The sequence below is a fragment of the Trypanosoma brucei genome, chromosome 9, assembly GCF_000210295.1.
Source record: "Trypanosoma brucei gambiense DAL972 chromosome 9, complete sequence".
Classification (NCBI taxonomy): domain Eukaryota; phylum Euglenozoa; class Kinetoplastea; order Trypanosomatida; family Trypanosomatidae; genus Trypanosoma; species Trypanosoma brucei.
The window spans coordinates 351,178-371,816 of record NC_026742.1 but is presented as its reverse complement, the minus strand read 5'-3'; the positions used below and the strand labels follow the sequence as shown (position 1 = coordinate 371,816).

At 45.1% G+C, this 20,639-nt stretch overlaps 10 protein-coding genes across 10 annotated transcripts; 8 read left to right on the top strand and 2 right to left on the bottom strand.

Moving 5' to 3' along the window:
- Positions 1–420: 420 nt before the first annotated feature.
- TbgDal_IX1440 (conserved hypothetical protein, unlikely) lies at positions 421–846 on the top strand (the record flags this gene model as incomplete). The annotated part of the gene is made up of 1 exon (XM_011778038.1): positions 421–846. The coding sequence occupies one exon, from the start codon at positions 421–423 to the stop codon at positions 844–846; it is 426 nt and encodes a 141-aa protein (XP_011776340.1).
- Positions 847–1,466: 620 nt separating this feature from the next.
- Positions 1,467–2,006, top strand: TbgDal_IX1430 (hypothetical protein, conserved; the record flags this gene model as incomplete). Its single annotated transcript, XM_011778037.1, has 1 exon — positions 1,467–2,006. The coding sequence occupies one exon, from the start codon at positions 1,467–1,469 to the stop codon at positions 2,004–2,006; it is 540 nt and encodes a 179-aa protein (XP_011776339.1).
- A 173-nt stretch (positions 2,007–2,179) lies between these two features.
- On the top strand, positions 2,180–2,563 carry TbgDal_IX1420 (hypothetical protein, unlikely; the record flags this gene model as incomplete). The annotated part of the gene is made up of 1 exon (XM_011778036.1): positions 2,180–2,563. One exon carries the CDS (start codon positions 2,180–2,182, stop codon positions 2,561–2,563), a length of 384 nt encoding a protein of 127 aa, XP_011776338.1.
- Positions 2,564–2,889: 326 nt separating this feature from the next.
- Positions 2,890–10,785, top strand: TbgDal_IX1410 (hypothetical protein, conserved; the record flags this gene model as incomplete). Its single annotated transcript, XM_011778035.1, has 1 exon — positions 2,890–10,785. One exon carries the CDS (start codon positions 2,890–2,892, stop codon positions 10,783–10,785), a length of 7,896 nt encoding a protein of 2,631 aa, XP_011776337.1.
- A 121-nt stretch (positions 10,786–10,906) lies between these two features.
- TbgDal_IX1400 (T. brucei spp.-specific protein) lies at positions 10,907–11,182 on the bottom strand (the record flags this gene model as incomplete). The annotated part of the gene is made up of 1 exon (XM_011778034.1): positions 10,907–11,182. The coding sequence occupies one exon, from the start codon at positions 11,180–11,182 to the stop codon at positions 10,907–10,909; it is 276 nt and encodes a 91-aa protein (XP_011776336.1).
- A 381-nt stretch (positions 11,183–11,563) lies between these two features.
- Positions 11,564–11,866, bottom strand: TbgDal_IX1390 (conserved hypothetical protein, unlikely; the record flags this gene model as incomplete). The annotated part of the gene is made up of 1 exon (XM_011778033.1): positions 11,564–11,866. The coding sequence occupies one exon, from the start codon at positions 11,864–11,866 to the stop codon at positions 11,564–11,566; it is 303 nt and encodes a 100-aa protein (XP_011776335.1).
- A 926-nt stretch (positions 11,867–12,792) lies between these two features.
- On the top strand, positions 12,793–14,439 carry TbgDal_IX1380 (hypothetical protein, conserved; the record flags this gene model as incomplete). Its single annotated transcript, XM_011778032.1, has 1 exon — positions 12,793–14,439. One exon carries the CDS (start codon positions 12,793–12,795, stop codon positions 14,437–14,439), a length of 1,647 nt encoding a protein of 548 aa, XP_011776334.1.
- A 490-nt stretch (positions 14,440–14,929) lies between these two features.
- TbgDal_IX1370 (hypothetical protein, unlikely) lies at positions 14,930–15,220 on the top strand (the record flags this gene model as incomplete). The annotated part of the gene is made up of 1 exon (XM_011778031.1): positions 14,930–15,220. The coding sequence occupies one exon, from the start codon at positions 14,930–14,932 to the stop codon at positions 15,218–15,220; it is 291 nt and encodes a 96-aa protein (XP_011776333.1).
- Positions 15,221–16,057: 837 nt separating this feature from the next.
- TbgDal_IX1360 (T. brucei spp.-specific protein) lies at positions 16,058–19,043 on the top strand (the record flags this gene model as incomplete). The annotated part of the gene is given in 2 exon segments (XM_011778030.1): positions 16,058–17,563; positions 17,565–19,043. Coding segments are annotated over 2 exon segments (2,985 nt in total).
- Positions 19,044–19,680: 637 nt separating this feature from the next.
- On the top strand, positions 19,681–19,971 carry TbgDal_IX1350 (hypothetical protein, unlikely; the record flags this gene model as incomplete). The annotated part of the gene is made up of 1 exon (XM_011778029.1): positions 19,681–19,971. The coding sequence occupies one exon, from the start codon at positions 19,681–19,683 to the stop codon at positions 19,969–19,971; it is 291 nt and encodes a 96-aa protein (XP_011776331.1).
- Between the last annotated feature and the right edge of the window lie 668 nt (positions 19,972–20,639).

Genomic DNA, 20,639 nt, shown 5'->3' with positions numbered 1-20,639 from the left:
GATCACTGGCGTTGGGATTGGCGTCTCCATGTCGGGTATTGCGTCTATTGTGGCTGCTCCACCTCGCCGTTGGTGGATGGGCTCAGTTCAAGGACTCGTGCGGTCGAGGAGGATGGTTTGTAAAGAGGATGAGAAATAAGTGGGTAGTGGTGGAGGTATGAGGTGGAACTCTGTGTACAAGGGTTAGATAGCAATACATGAGAAGGGGTGGAAGGCAATGGCTGGAAGTAGCAGTGGGCTAGGTAGTACAACCAATGGAAAGGTACTGGGAGATACTCGTGAGACAGCGGACTCCTCCAAAGTGGCAGCGCAACATTTTAAGGGGGACTTTCGTTAAACCAGTGCTTTTCATCGCAACCTTCTTTCCCCTTGTTTAATTCTCCGGGAAATAGTGGTAGTTGTTAGGAACTTTTACATCGTATGACGATTGTTTTATTGTGTACTTTATTGTCCCAATTATCATCATTCGTATTGCGCTGCATTCCATTATATCGCTGTTTTCTTTTTCGGTTTCCGCATTTGCGTTTGGTGGCTCATATGGGCTTCAAACGCTACCCCACCACTGTACTGTCAATCTGTTTCTTGAGTAGATGTGCGTCTACCTCTCTGTCTTTGTGCATTTGTGCACATACAAGTACAGGAAAACGTTGTACGCTGTTTGTTCCAGGCGCGTTTATAATATTTTCTTCCCCCGTCGTTTTGTATCTTGCTCAGCTGCAGTTCTCCTGTGTATATTTATGTTGGCTTCAGAACGTTGCAGCCGTTTCTTTAAGGACGCATGAGGGTGTCGTGTATTTTTCAGCGAGTAAGCAGTTCGCGCTTTGGATGCGGGAGGAGGGAAATTAAGCACGGACAATGAAAGGGTTACTGATAGTAGATGGGTGGGAGTGGACGACGAAAAAAAAAGTAGATACCAACGAGAGAAAATAAACGGAAAAAGCAGCGTGAGACAGGATGATTTCGACGTCCCTCTGCTTTGTTTTTGCGTTTTCTCTCTTTTCTTTGTCTCTTTCTTCGCAATCTTCTCAGAATCTTACCCCTTCATAAGTTCATTGTTCCCCTGCCTCTCTGTGTGTTCTACATCGAAGCCGCTGGCGGTGGGAGGCACCTTCTCAGTTCTCCGACCACAATGTAAAATTAACGGGCTTAAGGACGTTTCCCCCCTTTTCTTTTCTTTGAGTTCCTTCTCCGCTTTTTGCAGTTTGTTGCCTCCTTTTGTGCGTGTTGGCGCTGCTTACCTTGCGCTCTGTATGTGAGTGACTCAAATAATAGTTTCGTGCTACTTACAGTTGTCCGGTGCCTGTGTTTTCTTTTGATCGTTTTTTTTTGTTCTCTCTTTTTTGCCTTTTCCTTGGTTGCTGCCGTCGTAAGGTAGTTCAGATTGCCTCTGGTGAACGCTGAGCGTTGCCACAGTGGGTAATAGACTGTAAGAACTCACACGCACTTTAGAGGCGCGAGCTGGTTGCATGTCCGGTAGGGGTCATGGTCGGGGTAGAGGGGTAGCGGCGCCCCCAGGGAGCAAAAGGGAAGTAAAAGCCAGTGCCACTCTTGCTGAGCCACAGGAGAACGGCACCGCGACGGCACAGTCGCAGTTGCAGTATCTGCAGGCTCGTCGTGAAGCTATAGAGAGGCAGTTAGAGGGGCTGGATGTTTGCGTATACGACCTTGAGACGACCTATCTTCGGCACTATGTAGAGCTCGGGGGCTGCCTTTTTGATGGTTTTGGCCTGGAGCGGCAGCAACTGTGGTGTACCGCAACTGCAACTGCCACTGCAACCTCGACTTCTAGCACTACCGCCAGCAGCTCATCGTTGGGTACGGCTCTCGATGCCAGAGTTGCCGCTTATCGCGAGCGGTTGCACCGCTTCACGCCCAGTGATCGAATCTTTACCGCATCATCCGTTGGGGCTCTAGGGACTGTTGAGCGGGTGAAAACTCTTGAAGCCGCTCAGGAGGAGGCAGAGGCAACGAAGCGCACGCGTAAGCGGGCACGTGGGAAGGGATAATATGGTCGTGGCGATGAAAGGACATGTCTCGGCGTGTTAACCGTTTTGCGTTCCTGGGAACCAGTTTGATGCGCACGTTGATGGGCATTTCCACCTTTTAACTGGGTCAGAGTAATGTTTCTGACCGAGCTGACTAGTTTTCTTTGTGCCTTTCCACCCATCTTGTAACATATATGCTTGGTGTTTTTTTGCGCGTTGTTTACCTTAGATCGAATACGGTCGAACCACTTCTTGTATTTTTTTTGTCGCTTTCCCCCCCCCCTACACTGTTCATACCAGTTTTAGCTGTCTTACACGACCGCGTGTATAAAGAAGCTGCCACTCGCTGTTTGCAGGCTCCCTACTACAGCTTCTACCTGACGCGTGGATTGCCAAGCAGAAAAGTAGTAGGAAATTGGAAAGGGAAGAAGGTGAAAACTGGTGGAGGAAGCAGGGGAAGAGTCGAAACGACAACAGCAGCCGCGGAGTGGTTTCTGTGGTGCTTTCTTTCGGTTGTCGTCGATAGGCACGTATACGTACTTTTACTTTTCGTTGTTTGCGGGCTCTGGGGACAGTGACAAGGTTTCAGGGCGAAGTTTTACGAACGGTGTAGCTAATAATCGTGGCAATAAGGATCCCACGAGGAGACAAGTAAAGAGTAGTCTGTCACGAGTACTAACATTAATAAGGCGAAGGGATATAGCATTGGTGGGAATAGAGCGGAAGGAAAGGATTTCGTGTGCGTTGGCGCTTAATATAAGGAACTCTTTTTACCTTTCGATCAGAGTCGTAACAAACTCGCTCAATTATTCTGCTGGAGCATCTCAGTAAAGCGAAAGAAAGCAGTACCACCTGCAAGGGGGAGGGTGCAAGCGGTGGAAGGCTTAAGTAACTGCTTGAGCAAATGTCGTCTCAACTCGCTTCGCAGCTACAGAAGTTGCAGCATCGACCAGTGGACGACAAACGTCTATCCGGGTCGTTCTTATTCAGCGATGGTGATTCACGTAACTTTTCGCGTGAACAGATACATCAGCTTGCTGTCCACGGTCTTCAAACACTGATTGCGGTTGACAATCGCTTCCACTTCTTTGTTAACCGACTCTTTGACCCACATGGTACTCGTGCAGAGCGGAAGCAACTTAGAAGGGACGCCAACCAGGAACTGAACGAGGCGGTGGAACAGTTCCTTACGCTGCTTAGTCCCCACATTTTTCTTACTGCAGCGCATCAAGTTTTCGAATATCTCGTACGTGTGCATGAGGTGCACGTTTACAACGTTTCAGCGGTGCTACGTGCCTTCTTGCCATACCATGATCACAGTTTGTTTTCTCGTGTGCTGCTGCTGCTGGATTTGCGAGATACTGGTCTTGAGTTCCTTGCAGCAAATCAGGAGACCGGATCCCCACTGCTTCGGGAACACTTGGTGCAGGCGTGCGCTGTGAGTAGAAAAGTATTGCAACTCGTGTGTCTTACCGTTGCGATATCGGTGCGAATGCGCGTTCACAACAGCGCTGCACACGCGCTTTTCGCCGGTGTGGCGGTTCAGTTGGCTTCCTACCCCAACGCCGAGGCAACATGGCGCGTACTTTTACCATTTGTTGTGGAATTCATAACCGTTGGGAGATCAACAGAGAAACTGTCTAATTCTGAGTTGCAGGAGGTAAATGAAGGTGACGAGAGTCCATGGATTGGTGAGGACTTAGATGGCAGCGGGGTGTCGAGATTTTCACCCAGTCGGGAGGCTGCGTGCAGCGCGCTCGTGGTGCTGGTGGCGTGGAGTAATGAGGTGAAGTTGTCATCCGCAACCCTGAGAGCCGTTGTGAAACCAATTTACCATCTGTTGACTACAGGTGTGGATGGTTCCGCCTCTTTCACCGTTTCAGTGGTTGATCTGTTAGCGGTTCTTGATGTACTCTTCCATACTCAGCGCGAGGCTGTGTTGGACGTCACGTTTTCGCCCCAACTTAAGTTAATGCTCTCGTTTCCGTGGGGACATTGGGTCCGGTTTATCGACTCTTCTGAGGCGCGGATATGCGACACCCTTGTTTCCGTGCTGTTGCGTGACTGTCTCTACCGGCTTAAATCGACCCATTCACTGCAGTCAGTTTCGTCTGACGTCCTGGTGTTTGTGCAGTGTGCTGTGGAGTTTTTACCTCTCAACGATGCACTTGTGGCAGAGACGATAGCGACGTTAGTGTCGTGCAACATTGAGGAGACGGCGACAATGGCGAACCACCAAAACGGAGAGAACGAAGAGGAGGTCCACTTGGGCGTGAAGCAGTTACAAAGCGGCCGAAGGGGTAGTAAACATGGGCAGAGTTCGACCGGGAGGAAGTGTGTGACCATGTGGATACAAGCTCTCGAGAGGCGCTTCTGCCACGTTTTTGATACTACTCTGTCGCAGTTGCTCAATGATGTCACTACTCAGAATGCTGCCGCAAGGTTTCTTGCGCGGCACCTTAGTGGTGCGCGGTACGAACTGCTGGAAGTCCGTGGATCGTCTGGGTCAACGGAACAGCTGCCGTTGTTCGCTTGTCTACTGCATCCGGTTGCAGAGGTGCGACGATTTGCGGCGGAGCGCATGAGGGAGATGTCTATCGGACAGTTAACCACGTCATCCTTATCGACACTGGACGGTAGCCGAGGTAATGAAAGGGGAAACACTCTTCTGGACCTTCTTGGCCACGTAGCACAGTACGAGCAGTCACCAGAAGTTGCCATGATGTTTCTGGAAGTCGCCGGTGCTGCGTCCAACAAACTTATACGCGTGATCCTGTCAAGTGGAGCGGGGGCCGGGGAAACGCCTTCAAGGTCTTTTTCAGATGAAACACAGGGTTCCGGCAACCCTGTGGACGACGCGATCGCCATTTTGCGGAGGTTGTTTCGTTGCTTCTGGACGATGACTGTCACTCAAGGCTGTGTTGCGATACAGGAGAGGTTCTACCAGTTGATCCTCCTTCCACTCATGCAACAGGTTGATGAGCAACGGGGGGTATTTCTGGGTGGGTCGAAGAAGAAGCTGAAAGTTCCCGAGATGGGAGATGCCTGTCGTATCGGATGGGGTCTGCTGCTTTACTATGCGACATTGTTGTACGTACATGCTATTGATCTGCTTGTGCGGGAAAGGAGTGTCAATGGAGGGTCCGCCAAGGAGCGTTTGTGTGCCGGGGAAAGTACAGATGCCGAGTTGACTAAGTTGGTGATGAAATTAGAGAAGCATTTGGTGGAAACCGTTCCGGGCATTGGTCGGACGGCAACTCTCTTTACCCCTGCGTTGTACCCGGGATGTGATCCACTGTATGAATTTGCCGATTGTGATGCCAGCACTGAAGGCGGAAAGAGCGCCGCGGCCTTCATGGGTGGTGTGACCAGTCTCTTAGACGATGAACAAGGGGAGGAGGGGTTCTGCCTTTCTGTGTTTGAATGCACCCCATTACTGTTGGCGCTCTACCATGAGGCTTCTGTGCAGGTTCGTCCGACCCTCGAGCGGCTGCTGTGTCTGCGTGAGGCTAACGAAGATGACCGTCCTTCCGCGAGGGCAATTATGCTCGAGTGTTGCGTGGGCTGCGCGGCGCTATTATCAACAGCTTATGATTCTGAGCTGGCCGACGTCACACACATGCTGTTCCAGTTCTTTGTGAGTGGTAGGAACGGCGGCGTCCGTACCAATAAGTATTCTATTGGGATGAGAGGCGGCTACTTGATGAATTTACAGGGATCACAAAGAGCGGCAGCGGGCGGGATGAGAGGACGTGTTGGGCGAGGAGCTGCAAACGACGGGTCGTCGCCATTTTTGCCGAAAAATCTGTTTACCAGGATAATGGGAGCCACTATTCGCATCAGCATGGAAATGCGTTTGACTAGAAACTCTGAGGTCGGTAGTTGCGTTGAGGGCGAGAAGATGGCGTTCAATTCAACCAACACACTGGCGTACATGGGGCGTTTGCTGGGTTATTTGGATGCCCCCCTCCCGGCTGCGGCAGTCAGTCCCATGTGGCTTCCACCCGCTTACCTGCATATGCTGGAGTTGTGTAACGCCGCTAGTGACGTTGCGGGCGATGACTGGAATGTACAGCTACCCGTGGACTGGTTCCGTCTCGTCTACCGCTCCGTGTTCGAGTCCCCTGTCACTCTGAAATCGAACTGTGGAAGTTACTTCTCTCTGTCAGGGTTATTTGTGGCTGTGACCTCACCCCTAGCCGCGCCGGCTGGTCGCCGGGAGGATGTATTGACAACGTTGCAGGGGCTCATACTTTCTGCTGCGGACGATGTTAAGAGGAGTACCAGAGACGCAAAGAAGAGACAAACGATAACTAACATGAGCAGCGCACAGCTATTTTTGGAGGCCGCGTTGCGTCAGGGATCCATTTCCATCACAACACTGAATGCCCTCGTTGAGGCAATAGCTCTGGAGGATTCTCACGCACACCTGACGCACACCGCCTCCGAGCTTCTGTGCCGCATGATAGTTGACGGAGTTGGAAACGGTGGAAATGAAGAAACAACAGCGCCCTTTTCCTTTCTGAACCTTGTGGTGGAGCACTTCTATCCACTGCGCGCCCGGAAAAGTGGCATCGTGGTTAACGCTCTCCTGCCGCTTTTAATATCACTTCTAGAAGCGGGCGGCGACGGTGGAGAAGGGACGGTGAGCCCAGAAGCAGCAAACTTTGTGCAAGCCATCTGCAATCGCGCACAGATTTGCGCAGAAATGGCAACCCTCAGCAACGAAGACAAGAATGCCTTACTGCAGCTGAACCTTGCCCTTGTTCGCCACCCGTTTCTTCGAGTCAGTGGTCGCCGTACCCGCTTAGTGTATCGCCACGCCCTCAGTACCTTTGCTTCGGTGTTGAGTCGGGGGTGTGATGTATCTTCTGCAAACCCACTTGTCTTTGTACCAAAGCCAACGCGAAATACTTCACAGGGCACGAATAATTTATTGGAAAAAAGCGACGACGAGGATTACGCCAAAAGGGTGGCTAGTGTGGTTTCGGAGGTGGTACTGGACGACGCTGTTTGCCTAAGTCGGATGGGTGCTGATGCACTTTCACTGTTGGTCGGTACTGTTGGCGGCTACCAACGCCTATTTTTACCACTTGTGTCACAGAAACTGAAACAGCGGAGTCCGGACTTGTCAATTATTGCGGATGCGCTCGAGGCAGTTGCAGCTGCGTCACCTTCCTCGCCATTACCGGGGTCGGAAGGGGAGGGAGGGGATACGGTGGACGCATGGGAGCCACCATCGTGGTGTACTCTTCATGACCCGCTGAAGTCCACAGATGTTGAGTCTATTCTTCAGCTTTGTGCGAAGTCGTTGAGTCGGGCCGATGGCGGGGAAGAAATTGTGTGGAGACGAGAAGGCAACACCTTACCAGCACTGCGCATTCTGTGTGCTATTTTTGAATCATCGCACTTGATCAGGTTCGATGGGGACGATGTGGGCAAAAGAGAGGGGGAAGGAGGAGAGGACTTGGGGGATTCATCATTATTTAATTTGGTTAGAGAGGTTCTGAATTCGTTCCCGCTGGCATCCCTGCTTCCACTTCTCGAAGACAACGATAGTGCTGATGTTGGTGCCTCTGGGAACTCGTTGTATCGCTTTGCTTTATCATTTGTTCGTTGCCTCGTGAATCTGTGTCTTTCGTCACCAGGGGCATTAAACGATGGTCAGCCAGATGGCGCAGCGGTTATACGACAAGAAGTTGTGAGGCAGAGTGTAATCCTCATGGCTGGCTTATTTACTCCGGATTTACCGTCGTCAAGCGGAGCACAGAAGCCGGCTTCGGCATCTGAAGCTGCACGCCCCAATTCCGTTTTTTCTGGCCGTACCATCGGTACCGTCACAGAGTTGCTAAGGATCGTTTCGCCGCTTTTTACCCCCGCTGTTACACCAATGCATTCCAATGATTTTTCTGTTGGTGGAAGGGTTGCGCTGCATATACCGGTCGTCGCCCTTCTCATCCGTCTGGAGTCGGTAAACTTCGAGTCTGGAAAACACAACTATACCAGTGCCATGGAGGTATGCCGCCATCTCTTAGTTAGTTTTGATGTGCAAACACAGCTGCTTTGTCTCACGGGTATGATGGAGCTGCTTGTTGATCCACACAAACAACTTTCCCTATCGTCGCCAAAGGTTGATGGTAATCGGAGAGGAAAGGTCGAAGGTATGGACACAGGTGACGTCGGGTGTTCTGAAAATGATGATGATTACACTATGAAGCGGCTGTTTCGGAAGCTATTGAAACCCAATCAAGTGGTAAATCGACAGGAGGAGATTATGTACCTCATCAACGACACGATTAAATCAGAGGAGTTCCTCGCCGGGTTTGTGGCGCTCCAGCACAGCACCGTGGTGCTTTGTTTGGACACAGCACATGCTGATGGTGGTGTACAAAGGGACGATACCAGTGGGACCAAATATGGAGAGAGCTCCTTGTTTGAGGGAATCGACAAAAGCAACGAGTGCATGGCACTCCTTGTTGCCTCTCTCAAACTGTTTGCACACTACACGGAGCTCAACACAGCCACAGAAAACGATGCCGGCACCGCTGCTGCTAGTCAACATTCCGATGGTGGGTTTGTGGGCGCCCCGGCGTACGGGGAAACAAAGGCGTTTGTGATGCTGTTGGAACTCCTCGCTGGCAACACGCTGGCTTGTGTACTTGCCGGTATTAATGAACCTACATTTGTTTTGTGCATGAAGAACCTTCTTACAGACCACCGTGCGGCGGTGCAGTTGAAGGGACTGGAAATGCTGCTGGACCGCTTGCACAACGCTTTGCCAACTGTTGAGCAGATCCTCACGAAGGAGGAGGTGGAACGGGGGCGCCAGAAGCTACGCGATCCCAAGAGCAGATTAACCCTTACAGACGTTGTTCGCCTTAAGGCAAGACCATTTGCGACGAAGCGGTCCTTCACCCTCTTCTCTCATATTTTCGCGTTGATGATGTCGGCGGCGAGGGTGCAGGTTGGAAAAGCCGAGAGGGTAGACAATTTGAGGTTACTGACACTCAGCGTTGCATGTATGGAGGAACTTGTTCGTATTATAGCTAGTGGTGGTAGTCAACACGCAGAGGCGGCTCTACTAAACGTAAACCGTACTGCTCGGGTAACGGAAGACAGACTTAACAAACTGTTTGGCAACCATTCCCGCGTGAAGGAAGTTCATCGTTGGGTGGACAGCATGGTTTCTGTACTACCCCGTGTTATTCGGTCGTGTCGTAATCAGGATGAAGAGCATACGCACGGCTCCAAGGAGGATTGTCTGTTTGCCGCAGCTGCTCTTTTGACGGCGCTCAGCACAGTGAGCCAGGTGATGGGTACTGCTTTCACCGTGCCGCATAGTAACGTCATACTGCAAGTCGTAGTGGATGCTGCCGTTTTTGCAGCAGCGGGTGTCCCACCTACCGTTTCACGGGGTGAAGTGGGGTCCGTGCTTCGTCAGTCATCTCTCAATTGCTTACTTCGTACCTTTCCGTCGTCCTGGCTCATGTGTCAGCCATACCTTTCCCGCATCATTTACGTCGCGACACACTTGCAAAACGTCGATGACACGGAGACTAACTATCTTAGTGTGGAGGTGATGTCTATGTTGGAGGTTGCCCTTGAGCCGCAGTTGTTTATTGAGGCATCCGCCGAGTGCGTGCGGGGGATTGTCGAACAGGAGGTGGCCGCAGATGAATCGGGGAAGCGATCAAAAAGGGTTCTGCGCGTGCGGGTTGACACCCACTCTCTAGCACTGCTTTACTCCAGTATACAACGGCGGGTGACGAGCCTTGGCCGCGAGGAGTTAAAACATTTGAGTCTCTTCGTGGGAGGAACCACAGCTCGTGACAACTTTTGGCTCTCATCGATGCAGACGCTAGCCAGTGCACCGACGCTTCCATCACCAGATGCCGTTCAGCCAGTTCTCGAGGCATACACGATGTTCTTTTTAAAGTTTAAGGCCAAACACTGTACATCTTTCATATCCACAATGGCTGAGTGGGCCTTTGGTGGAGCTGCGGAGGGCTTCGTCAAATCGACTGAGAAACAGCAGGCAAAGGAGTCGGCAGGCAAAGAATCTGAGGACGTGCGGGAGAGGGACGACGTAGCGTCCGTTCCCCGTGTGATTGTGCATCGTTGGCTTCTCTTCTATGCATTGTGCAACCATTTGCTGGAGAGGTTGGGATCCATCATGGATTTTGCGTTTCCTGTTCTTCTGCCGTACATCGTCGGTACCCTTGCGAGCTACTGCTCATCTACAACACATGCTGCGCGCCATGCGGCAGATCTCATAGCGCGTACGCTTGAAGGTGCGCTCAACAGCATCAGGATCATAGCTTCCGCCCAAACAGCACCACCGCACCATGATCATAGCATTCCGGTGGACAATTACCTTGCAACACACGAGGTGTTCAGCGCCGTAATGCCTGCAGTCGTTCGGCAACTCACAAATCTCGTGTACCTTGCCGACAGCACACATGACTACGCCTTTCGCGCGGAGCAATGTGTCATCCCTGCTGTCCGTGCGCTGTTCCGCTCATTGACATCTTCCAAGCAGCAGAGCGACACTCAACGTGAAGTGCTGCGTTCGCTTCGTCACCCGAGTCGTCATGTACGGCGTGTGGCGCTGTTGTGTCTTGATCGCATTTACGAGGACGGTGGGGGTGAATTGGCTGCGCGGCTCATGGCTGAAATGCTTCCTTCCGTTGCGGAGCTTACAGAGGACCGCGACGACGTCGTTGTGGAGCAGGCGCGGAGGTTGTGTGGACATCTTTCATCCATTACGGGCCAAGATGTCCTGTATGCGATGGGTTCCTGATACCCGCTGCAATGGGAAGGGTGTGCCTTGGAGTACATGTACACGATGACATCTCGGTGAGGTAGCTCTCTAAGTCAAGAGCTGGTTACTATCTTTCATTTCCAATTTTTTTTAAATGGTATTACAGATCAGTTGGGGAAATGACAGCGAGCGTCTCGCTTGTGGATAAGTGGGGGAGCGCACGCACATCGCGAAATTGGGCGTGCGTCGCGGTGGCAGTTGGACGTGGAAACATTTGCAGCGGAAGGATACAATGGGAGATAACAGGTGTACTGGGCCCAAATGGGTGAACGGGGGCATTAATGTAGTTGTTTTTTTCCATTCCTTTAGATGGTCCCACTTTTTTACTTCTACTGCTACCTTTTCCCCCTCTTGACAGATGTGGTGTTGGTGGCATTTCGGAGTGAGGCCTGCTCAAATTTTGCGTTGTTTACCTGCGGGAGTGATGCATGGGTGAGGGACAAAGGTTTTGGTCTTGGTATCCCTTCTTTATTTTTCTCTGCAGTTTTTAAATTTTTTAATTTTAAGGTTCTCGTTTAGCGTTTAAGTTCTAAGTTGAAAAATAAACCATCAGGACCGGGAGTGTTGGTGAGGAGCCCCTCTTTGATGCATGAATAATATCCATTTTTTGTACCCTCGTGATAAGGTTCAGAGGTGCTCTCTGTGCAGCGCTTCGAACGTCTCTCTGTCCCGCAAAGGCAGCGGTAGCCATTTCTTTCCTTCCTTTCTGTCATTGTCATTTTTTTGATGAAAGGAAGTGGAAGTGAAGTATGTTTTGTTAAGGACAGATGAATACGAATAATGCAACTTCTGCAGCGTGGAAGTTGTGGCGGCAGCAGCGGCTCGCCATAAGTGACTGCTGGTGTTCATAAATTTTCCAACACTGTTGGCTGCCCGAGAAACTACTCAGTCCTTTTTTATCCCCCTTTCGCATGGTGTAAATGAGGGGGAGTGCAGGGTAAGTTCCTTCCCGGGTGTCTTTAGTGCATTTAGCGCCACACATTCCAATCGTTTCTTTCCCGCTTCCTTCCACCAAAGGTTGTGGGGCGACGCGGTATTGGAAGGGGGGTCGATCTTTCATTCATGTATTTGTATACATGTTGGATAGAGGCGGACTGACACGGAGCCGCTCGCGGCTTAAGAAATAAAAAGCCGGTAAATCTCAGAAAGGTTTAACACGGCGACACGATTATCATGAGCTGTTGTATAGCGACTTGCGCAGTGAGCACCTTATTGGCAAGGTTCTAAAGGACGAGAGTATAGCCTCTAATGTACGTATGCTGCCACATGTACATGACTCTCCGTATCACTTTTAACCTCTGCCGTACAAGACGCTATATAAACAAAACAGAGGAATGAACTAGTACAGAATCTTCGTCGCAGATGTTTTGCACACACCGCTTTCTTACATGTGCCATACCGATGAAATTACACTATTTTCGGTTACACATTGACAAGGGACGTCTACACACCAAGACAGTAATGCACTACAACCAAGATATCATAGAATGCCATGTTAAAACATGTTGCCGCGCTCACCACTTGATCCATTTACCAGCAATCATGCCCCCTCTGCGAAAAAAAAAACACCAACATTTGCAGCAGGAAAAAAAATTAGGATAAAAGAATGACAACCGTCACAGTCAGTACTTGCAAACTTCGCCTGAAAGAGTGGTGTTATATCGTCCCAGCAAGAAGGCCAATCCCCACAAAACACACACCCTTTAATTTACTACTCACAACCTGCAACACGTATTTTTAATGATTGTTTATTTGCCGCCACGGCAATTATTTGCTTCTTAATTACTAGTTTCTAGTATGAGTGACGAACTATTCTGATGTTGAGTTTTCGCAATGTCTGTGCGCGCCACTTTTATGATTGCACAACCGTTACTACTTTCTTCACTTCCTAATCCCTTGACTTTCCTATTTAACTAACCCTTTCATATCTCTTTGATTTCCCAACATTAACTACAGACTAATAAGCAAGCAAGTTTAACAGTAAACATGGAAATCCGCATGGTGCCATCAAACTTCTCTCGGATTACAACTCTGTGTGGTGTACTGATGTTATTGCAATGTATTTTACGTCCACTACAGGCTGCTAGCTCTGGAGGGGGTCCTGTGACTACAGCAGCTAAGAGTTACGCCGTATATCCTCATGAAGTGTTTGAAAATAATGGTGTATATAATGTGGATTACGTTAATTCTGAGCGTGTGTGCCGTGCTGAAGGTATGAACCTCGCTACTGACCACTCTGAGGCCACAAACAGTTTAATATATAAACTATTAAAACCGAAAAATGAATTGGGGTATTTATATGCTTACCTTGGTGGTGATGCCAAGTACAGTGCGAGTTCAGTACATGAGGAAAAGGACAGATGCAAAGTAGGTGACCTCGCTTCATCATTAAATTGTGTCTATCGATGGAACACAGGATTGTTTGCCCCAGCAACTCCTGACGATAATGGTGTTGCATTCTGGCGTGGGTCTTACCATGAAGTATCAGGAGCTGGTAGTATGAATGACTACCCATCCTTTTTCGAAAATTACCCTGCGTACGGGAGATTAAACGTAATTGCTAAACTGGATCCCTCTGATCGCGTCACATGGTTTGATGATGATGATGACTTTGGACATATATCCCCTTTTACAAATGTTAGGGGTAGAAGTATTTACTACTTCAAGGTTCTCTGTGAAGCCTCTGCAGTGCCAACTCCCCTTCCACCTGCTTCCCCTCACAGCGAAAACACAACAGCTGATGAAAACACAACAGCTGATGGGAACACAACGGCTGATGGGAATATAACAACTGATGGGAATACAAATGCTGATGGGAATACAAATGCTGATGGGAACACAACAGCAGATGGGAATACAACAGCTGATGGGAATACAAATGCTGATGGGAACACAACAGCTGATGGGAATATAACCACTGATGGGAATACAAATGCTGATGGGAACACAACAGCAGATGGGAACACAACAGCAGATGGGAATACAACAGCTGATGGGAATACAAATGCTGATGGAAATACAACAACTGATGAAAATACAACGGCAGATGAAAATACAAATGCTGATGGAAATACAACAACTGATGGGAATACAAATGCTGATGGGAACACAACAGCTGATGGGAATATAACAACTGATGGGAATACAAATGCTGATGGGAACACAACAGCAGATGGGAATACAACAGCTGATGGGAATACAAATGCTGATGGAAATACAACAACTGATGAAAATACAACGGCAGATGAAAATACAAATGCTGATGGAAATACAACAGTTGATGAAAATACAACAGCTGATGGGAACACAACAGCTGATGAAATATCTAATGGAAGTAATGAAGCGTCAGATAAGACTGTGCCATCTACAGCTTCCGATGGTGAGGGAAGTGGCGGTGGTGCCGGTGCTGCTGTTGTTATAATATTTATTCTTCTTGTTGTATTGCTTGTTCTTTTATACTTTTGCTGTTTTGCAGGTCATGAGAAGTATATTACTGTAATGTCTCTCCGTGAAAAGGTTACCTCACCCGTATCTAATGTGGAGGCGGCAGAAGTGGCAGCGGTACCATCAAATGGTGAGGAGCATTTAAGCATTACCAGCCATCAGCAGGAAACTCCAGCAGGTGATGAGTGAGTGTATACTTTTTGTTTAATGATGTGCATGGGAATTTATGGAGGTGTGTGCAGTGATGTGCTGTTGTGTGTCATGTTTCCCTATTGTCACATTGTCTCTTTCTGCTACTGTATTTCTTTGCGATGTCTTTAAGCACCTTTCTTTGTACCGTAATATTTTAATATTTAATGTTTTTATAATCTTTGTGAAATGTTTCTATTGTTATTTGATTAATAATACTTACCTGCTGAACTTTCATATATAATATACTTGAGTTATGTGTTAAGGCTCTCTCTCTGCTACCATTATCTAATTATATGCAGTTTGTATCCTTATATGTTTTCCCCCCTTAGCTGTATGCTTATATGCGTTGTGTATGTGTTTATGTTGTGCATTATTGTGAAGTGTGTAGATCCTTCTTGTGCATATACTCAATATTGTCACCTTTCTAATCACTTTATATATCCTTTCTTTTTATTTTTTGGTTAATAAACTTTTCTTTTTCTGTAACATGATACGGACGGTAAGTGATGATTCGTATATCATTAGTTATGTGAAGTGTCAATTTTTTTGTTCGAGTATATGTATATGTATATATCGTGCAGACGTAGCGTATTATGTGCTGATATGTTGTATTTGGATAAATCAGGCAGGTGTTACGGCTTCCATGTGTTTGTTTTCTAATATGTTTTTGTTAATATTGATTGTAAGGGAATGTGGCGATACGATGTTACTTTCGTGTTGCTGTGTTATTATGTTGAGGGTTACTGTGCCAATCCCTTCATTACCTGTATATAAATAAATATGTATATGCTCTCTTGTAAAATTCATTATTTCTCATTTTTTTATTATTAGTGTGTTAGACAAAAGGAAGGAATATATTTATGTTGTTACTTGTGTGTTGGGTATGTGTGTACTGACTAACAATAATGTTACACTATATGATTCGTTTTGTCGTTGAGGATGTTTTGTACAAAAAAGTAGTTGCATTTCAGTAATATGATGGTGTGATGATATTATTAGTCCCTCAAATAAGGGTAATTCCCCTTAGCGTATTGCGTTACATTTTAACCCGAACATGGGAGATGTTTGTATTCATTTGAAGGAGTGGTACGAGGTGCTGTATGAAATGTAGAGTTATTGGAATTATCAATGCACTGAGTATAAGTCATATGCCATTGCATTTTCTATTTCCAACTATTAACTGTCATGAATGTATCATTAGTGGTGTTCATAAACTCCATATGAAGTGTGAATGGGGTGTTGAGCCGTATTATTGAGGGACAGGGTGGTATCCCAAGGAGAATATGGTACTGCATTAACTTGTAGTTTTCCTTTAATTTTTTTGTTGTGCATGAGACCCCTTTTTTTTTCTCCATAGACCCGTGACTCACTCCTATACTGTTATTGTTTTTGACAATTATTTGCTTCTTAATTACTAGTTTCTAATATGAGTGACGAACTATTTTGATGTTGAGTTTTCGCAATGTCTGTGCGCGCCACTTTTATGATTGCACAACCGTTACTACTTCCTTCACTTCCTAATCCCTTGACTTTCCTATTTAACTAACCCTTTCATATCTCTTTGATTTCCCAACATTAACTACAGACTAATAAGCAAGCAAGTTTAACAGTAAACATGGAAATCCGCATGGTGCCATCAAACTTCTCTCGGATTACAACTCTGTGTGGTATACTGATGTTATTGCAATGTATTTTACGTCCACTGCAGGCTGCTAGCTCTGGAGGGGGTCCTGTGACTACAGCAGCTAAGAGTTACGCCATATATACTCATGAAGTGTTTGAAAATAATGGTGTATATAATGTGGATTACGTTAATTCTGAGCGTGTGTGCCGTGCTGAAGGTATGAACCTCGCTACTGACCACTCTGAGGCCACAAACAGTTTAATATATAAACTATTAAAACCGAAAAATGAATTGGGGTATTTATATGCTTACCTTGGTGGTGATGCCAAGTACAGTGCGAGTTCAGTACATGAGGAAAAGGACAGATGCAAAGTAGGTGACCTCGCTTCATCATTAAATTGTGTCTATCGATGGAACACAGGATTGTTTGCCCCAGCAACTCCTGACGATAATGGTGTTGCATTCTGGCGTGGGTCTTACCATGAAGTATCAGGAGCTGGTAGTATGAATGACTACCCATCCTTTTTCAAAAATTACCCTGCGTACGGGAGATTAAACGTAATTGCTAAACTGGATTCCTCTGATCGCGTCACATGGTTTGATGATGATGATGACTTTGGAAATAATATTAATTTGATGAATGTACGAAGCGCAGTTGGTAGAGGTATCTGTATTCTTTGTGAAACATCATTAACTGTGGCGTTGGCGGCAGAAAATTTATTTGCTACTGATACCTTTGCTGTCAATGAAAGAAAATTTGTCAACGACAAACAATGTTCTGGTAGTAATACAAGCGCTGTAGGCAATATTTCGGTAAGGGAAGGTAAAAAACCTGGTGAGAACACAAGTGATGATAAAAATACAACTTCTCATGAAAATAGAAGTTATAATGATAGTTCAGTAGCTGATGGAAACACAAGTGACGATGAAAGTACAACTTCTCATGAAAATAGAAGTTATGATGATAGTTCAGTAGCTGATGGAAACACAAGTGACGATGAAAGTACAACTTCTCATGAAAATAGAAGTTATGATGATAGTTCAGTAGCTGATGGGAACTCAAGTGACGATGAAAGTACTTCCGATGATGAGAGTACTAGTGACTATGAAAGCACTGCTGGTGAAAATACAAATGCTGATGGGAACACAAGTAATGAAAAAAATACAACCACTCATGAATATAGAAGTTATGATGATAGTTCAGTAGCTGATGGAAACACAAGTGACGATGAAAGTACAACTTCTCATGAAAATAGAAGTTATGATGATAGTTCAGTAGCTGATGGGAACTCAAGTGGCGATGAAAGTACAACTTCTCATGAAAATAGAAGTTATAATGATAGTTCAGTAGCTGATGGAAACACAAGTGACGATGAAAGTACAACTTCTCATGAAAATAGAAGTTATGATGATAGTTCAGTAGCTGATGGAAACACAAGTGACGATGAAAGTACAACTTCTCATGAAAATAGAAGTTATGATGATAGTTCAGTAGCTGATGGGAACTCAAGTGACGATGAAAGTACTTCCGATGATGAGAGTACTAGTGACTATGAGCACTGCTGGTGAAAATACAAAAGCTGATGGGAACACAAGTGACGATGAAAGTACAACTTCTCATGAAAATAGAAGTTATGATGATAGTTCAGTAGCTGATGGAAACACAAGTGATGATAAAAGTACAACCTCTCATGAAAATAGAAGTTATGATGATAGTTCAGTAGCTGATGGAAACACAAGTGATGATAAAAATACAACTTCTCATGAAAATAGAAGTTGTGATGATAGTTCAGTAGCTGATGGAAACACAAGTGATGATAAAAATACAACTTCTCATGAAAATAGAAGTTACGATGATAGTTCAGTAGCTGATGGAAACACAAGTGATGATAAAAATACAACTTCTCATGAAAATAGAAGTTATGATGATAGTTCAGTAGCTGATGGGAACTCAAGTGATGATAAAAATACAACTTCTCATGAAAATAGAAGTTATGATGATAGTTCAGTAGCTGATGGGAACTCAAGTGATGATAAAAATACAACTTCTCATGAAAATAGAAGTTACGATGATAGTTCAGTAGCTGATGGAAACACAAGTGATGATAAAAATACAACCACTCATGAAAATAGAAGTTATGATGATAGTTCAGTAGCTGATGGAAACACAAGTGATGATAAAAATACAACTTCTCATGAAAATAGAAGTTACGATGATAGTTCAGTAGCTGATGGAAACACAAGTGATGATAAAAATACAACCATTCATGAAAATAGAAGTTATGATGATAGTTCAGTAGCTGATGGAAACACAAGTGATGATAAAAATACAACTTCTCATGAAAATAGAAGTTACGATGATAGTTCAGTAGCTGATGGAAACACAAGTGATGATAAAAATACAACTTCTCATGAAAATAGAAGTTGTGATGATAGTTCAGTAGCTGATGGAAACACAAGTGACGATGAAAGTACTTCCGATGATGAGAGTACTAGTGACTATGAAAGCACTGCTGATGAAGAGTACTCACTTTACAATAATGGTATTTGGAAGGAAAACACAACAGCTGATGAAAATACAACAGTTGATGAAAATACAACAGTTGATGAAAATACAACAGTTGATGAAAATACAACAGTTGATGAAAATACAAATACTGATGAAATATCTAATGGAAGTAATGAAGCGTCAGATAAGACTGTGCCATCTACATCTTCCGATGGTGAGGGAAGTGGCGGTGGTGCCGGTGCTGCTGTTGTTATAATATTTATTCTTCTTGTTGTATTGCTTGTTCTTTTATACTTTTGCTGTTTTGCAGGTCATGAGAAGTATATTACTGTAATGTCTCTCCGTGAAAAGGTTACCTCACCCGTATCTAATGTGGAGGCGGCAGAAGTGGCAGCGGTACCATCAAATGGTGAGGAGCATTTAAGCATTACCAGCCATCAGCAGGAAACTCCAGCAGCTGATGAGTGAGTGTATACTTTTTGTTTAATGATGTGCATGGGAATTTATGGAGGTGTGTGCAGTGATGTGCTGTTGTGTGTCATGTTTCCCTATTGTCACATTGTCTTTTTCTGCTACTGTATTTCTTTGCGATGTCTTTAAGCACCTTTCTTTGTACCGTAATATTTTTGTATTTAATGTTTTTATAATCTTTGTGAAATGTTTCTGTTTGCATGGAGCAACTACAGTTACTCTCTTGAAATAATCAACTATTTATTTTGAAAATTGTTAAACTACTTAATGAGTAGTATTTGGTTTCATTTCCATTAATTTTGAATATATATTACCTTGTACTGCTTTATACACTTCCATTTCTTATTCTCTCATTAATAATACTTACCTGCTGAACTTTCATATATAATATACTTGAGTTATGTGTTAAGGCTTTCTCTCTGCTACCTTTCTCTAATTATATGCAGTTTGTATCCTTATATGTTTTTCCCCCTTAGCTGTATGCTTATATGCGTTGTGTATGTGTTTATGTTGTGCATTATTGTGAAGTGTGTAGATCCTTCTTGTGCATATACTCAATATTGTCACCTTTGTAATCACTTTATATATCCTTTCTTTTTATTTTTTGGTTAATAACCTTTTCTTTTTCTGTAACATGATACGGACGGTAAGTGATGATTCGTATATCATTAGTTATGTGAAGTGTCAATTTTTTTGTTCGAGTATATGTATATGTATATATCGTGCAGAAGTAGCGTATTATGTGTTGATATGTTGTATTTGGATAAATCAGGCAGGTGTTACGGCTTCCATGTGTTTGTTTTCTAATATGTTTTTGTTAATATTGATTATAAGGGAATATGGCGATACGATGTTACTTTCGTGTTGCTGTGTTATTATGTTGAGGGTTACTGTGCCAATCCCTTCATTACCTGTATATAAATAAATATGTATATAAATAAATATGTATATGTATATGTATATATATATGTTCGCTTGTAAAATTCATTATTTCTCATTTTTTTTATTATTAGTGTGTTAGACAAAAGGAAAGAATATATTTATGTTGTTACTTGTGTGTTGGGTATGTGTGTACTGACTAACAATAATGTTACACTATATGATTCGTTTTGTCGTTGAGGATGTTTTGTACAAAAAAATAGTTGCATTTCAGTAATATGATGGTGTGATGATATTATTAGTCCCTCAAATAAGGGTAATTCCCCTTAGCGTATTGCGTTACATTTTAACCCGAACATGGGAGATGTTTGTATTCATTTGAAGGAGTGGTATGAGGTGCTGTATGAAATGTAGAGTTATTGGAATTATCAATGCACTGAGTATAAGTCATATGCCATTGCATTTTCTATTTCCAACTATTAACTGTCATGAATGTATCATTAGTGGTGTTCATAAATTCCATATGAAGTGTGAATGGGGTGTCGAGCCGTATTATTGAGGGACAGGGTGGTATCCCAAGGAGAATATGGTACTGCATTAACTTGTAGTTTTCCTTTAGTTTTTTTGTTGTGCATGAGACCCCTTTTTTTTTTCTCCATAGACCCGTGACTCACTCCTATACTGTTATTGTTTTTGACAATTATTTGCTTCTTA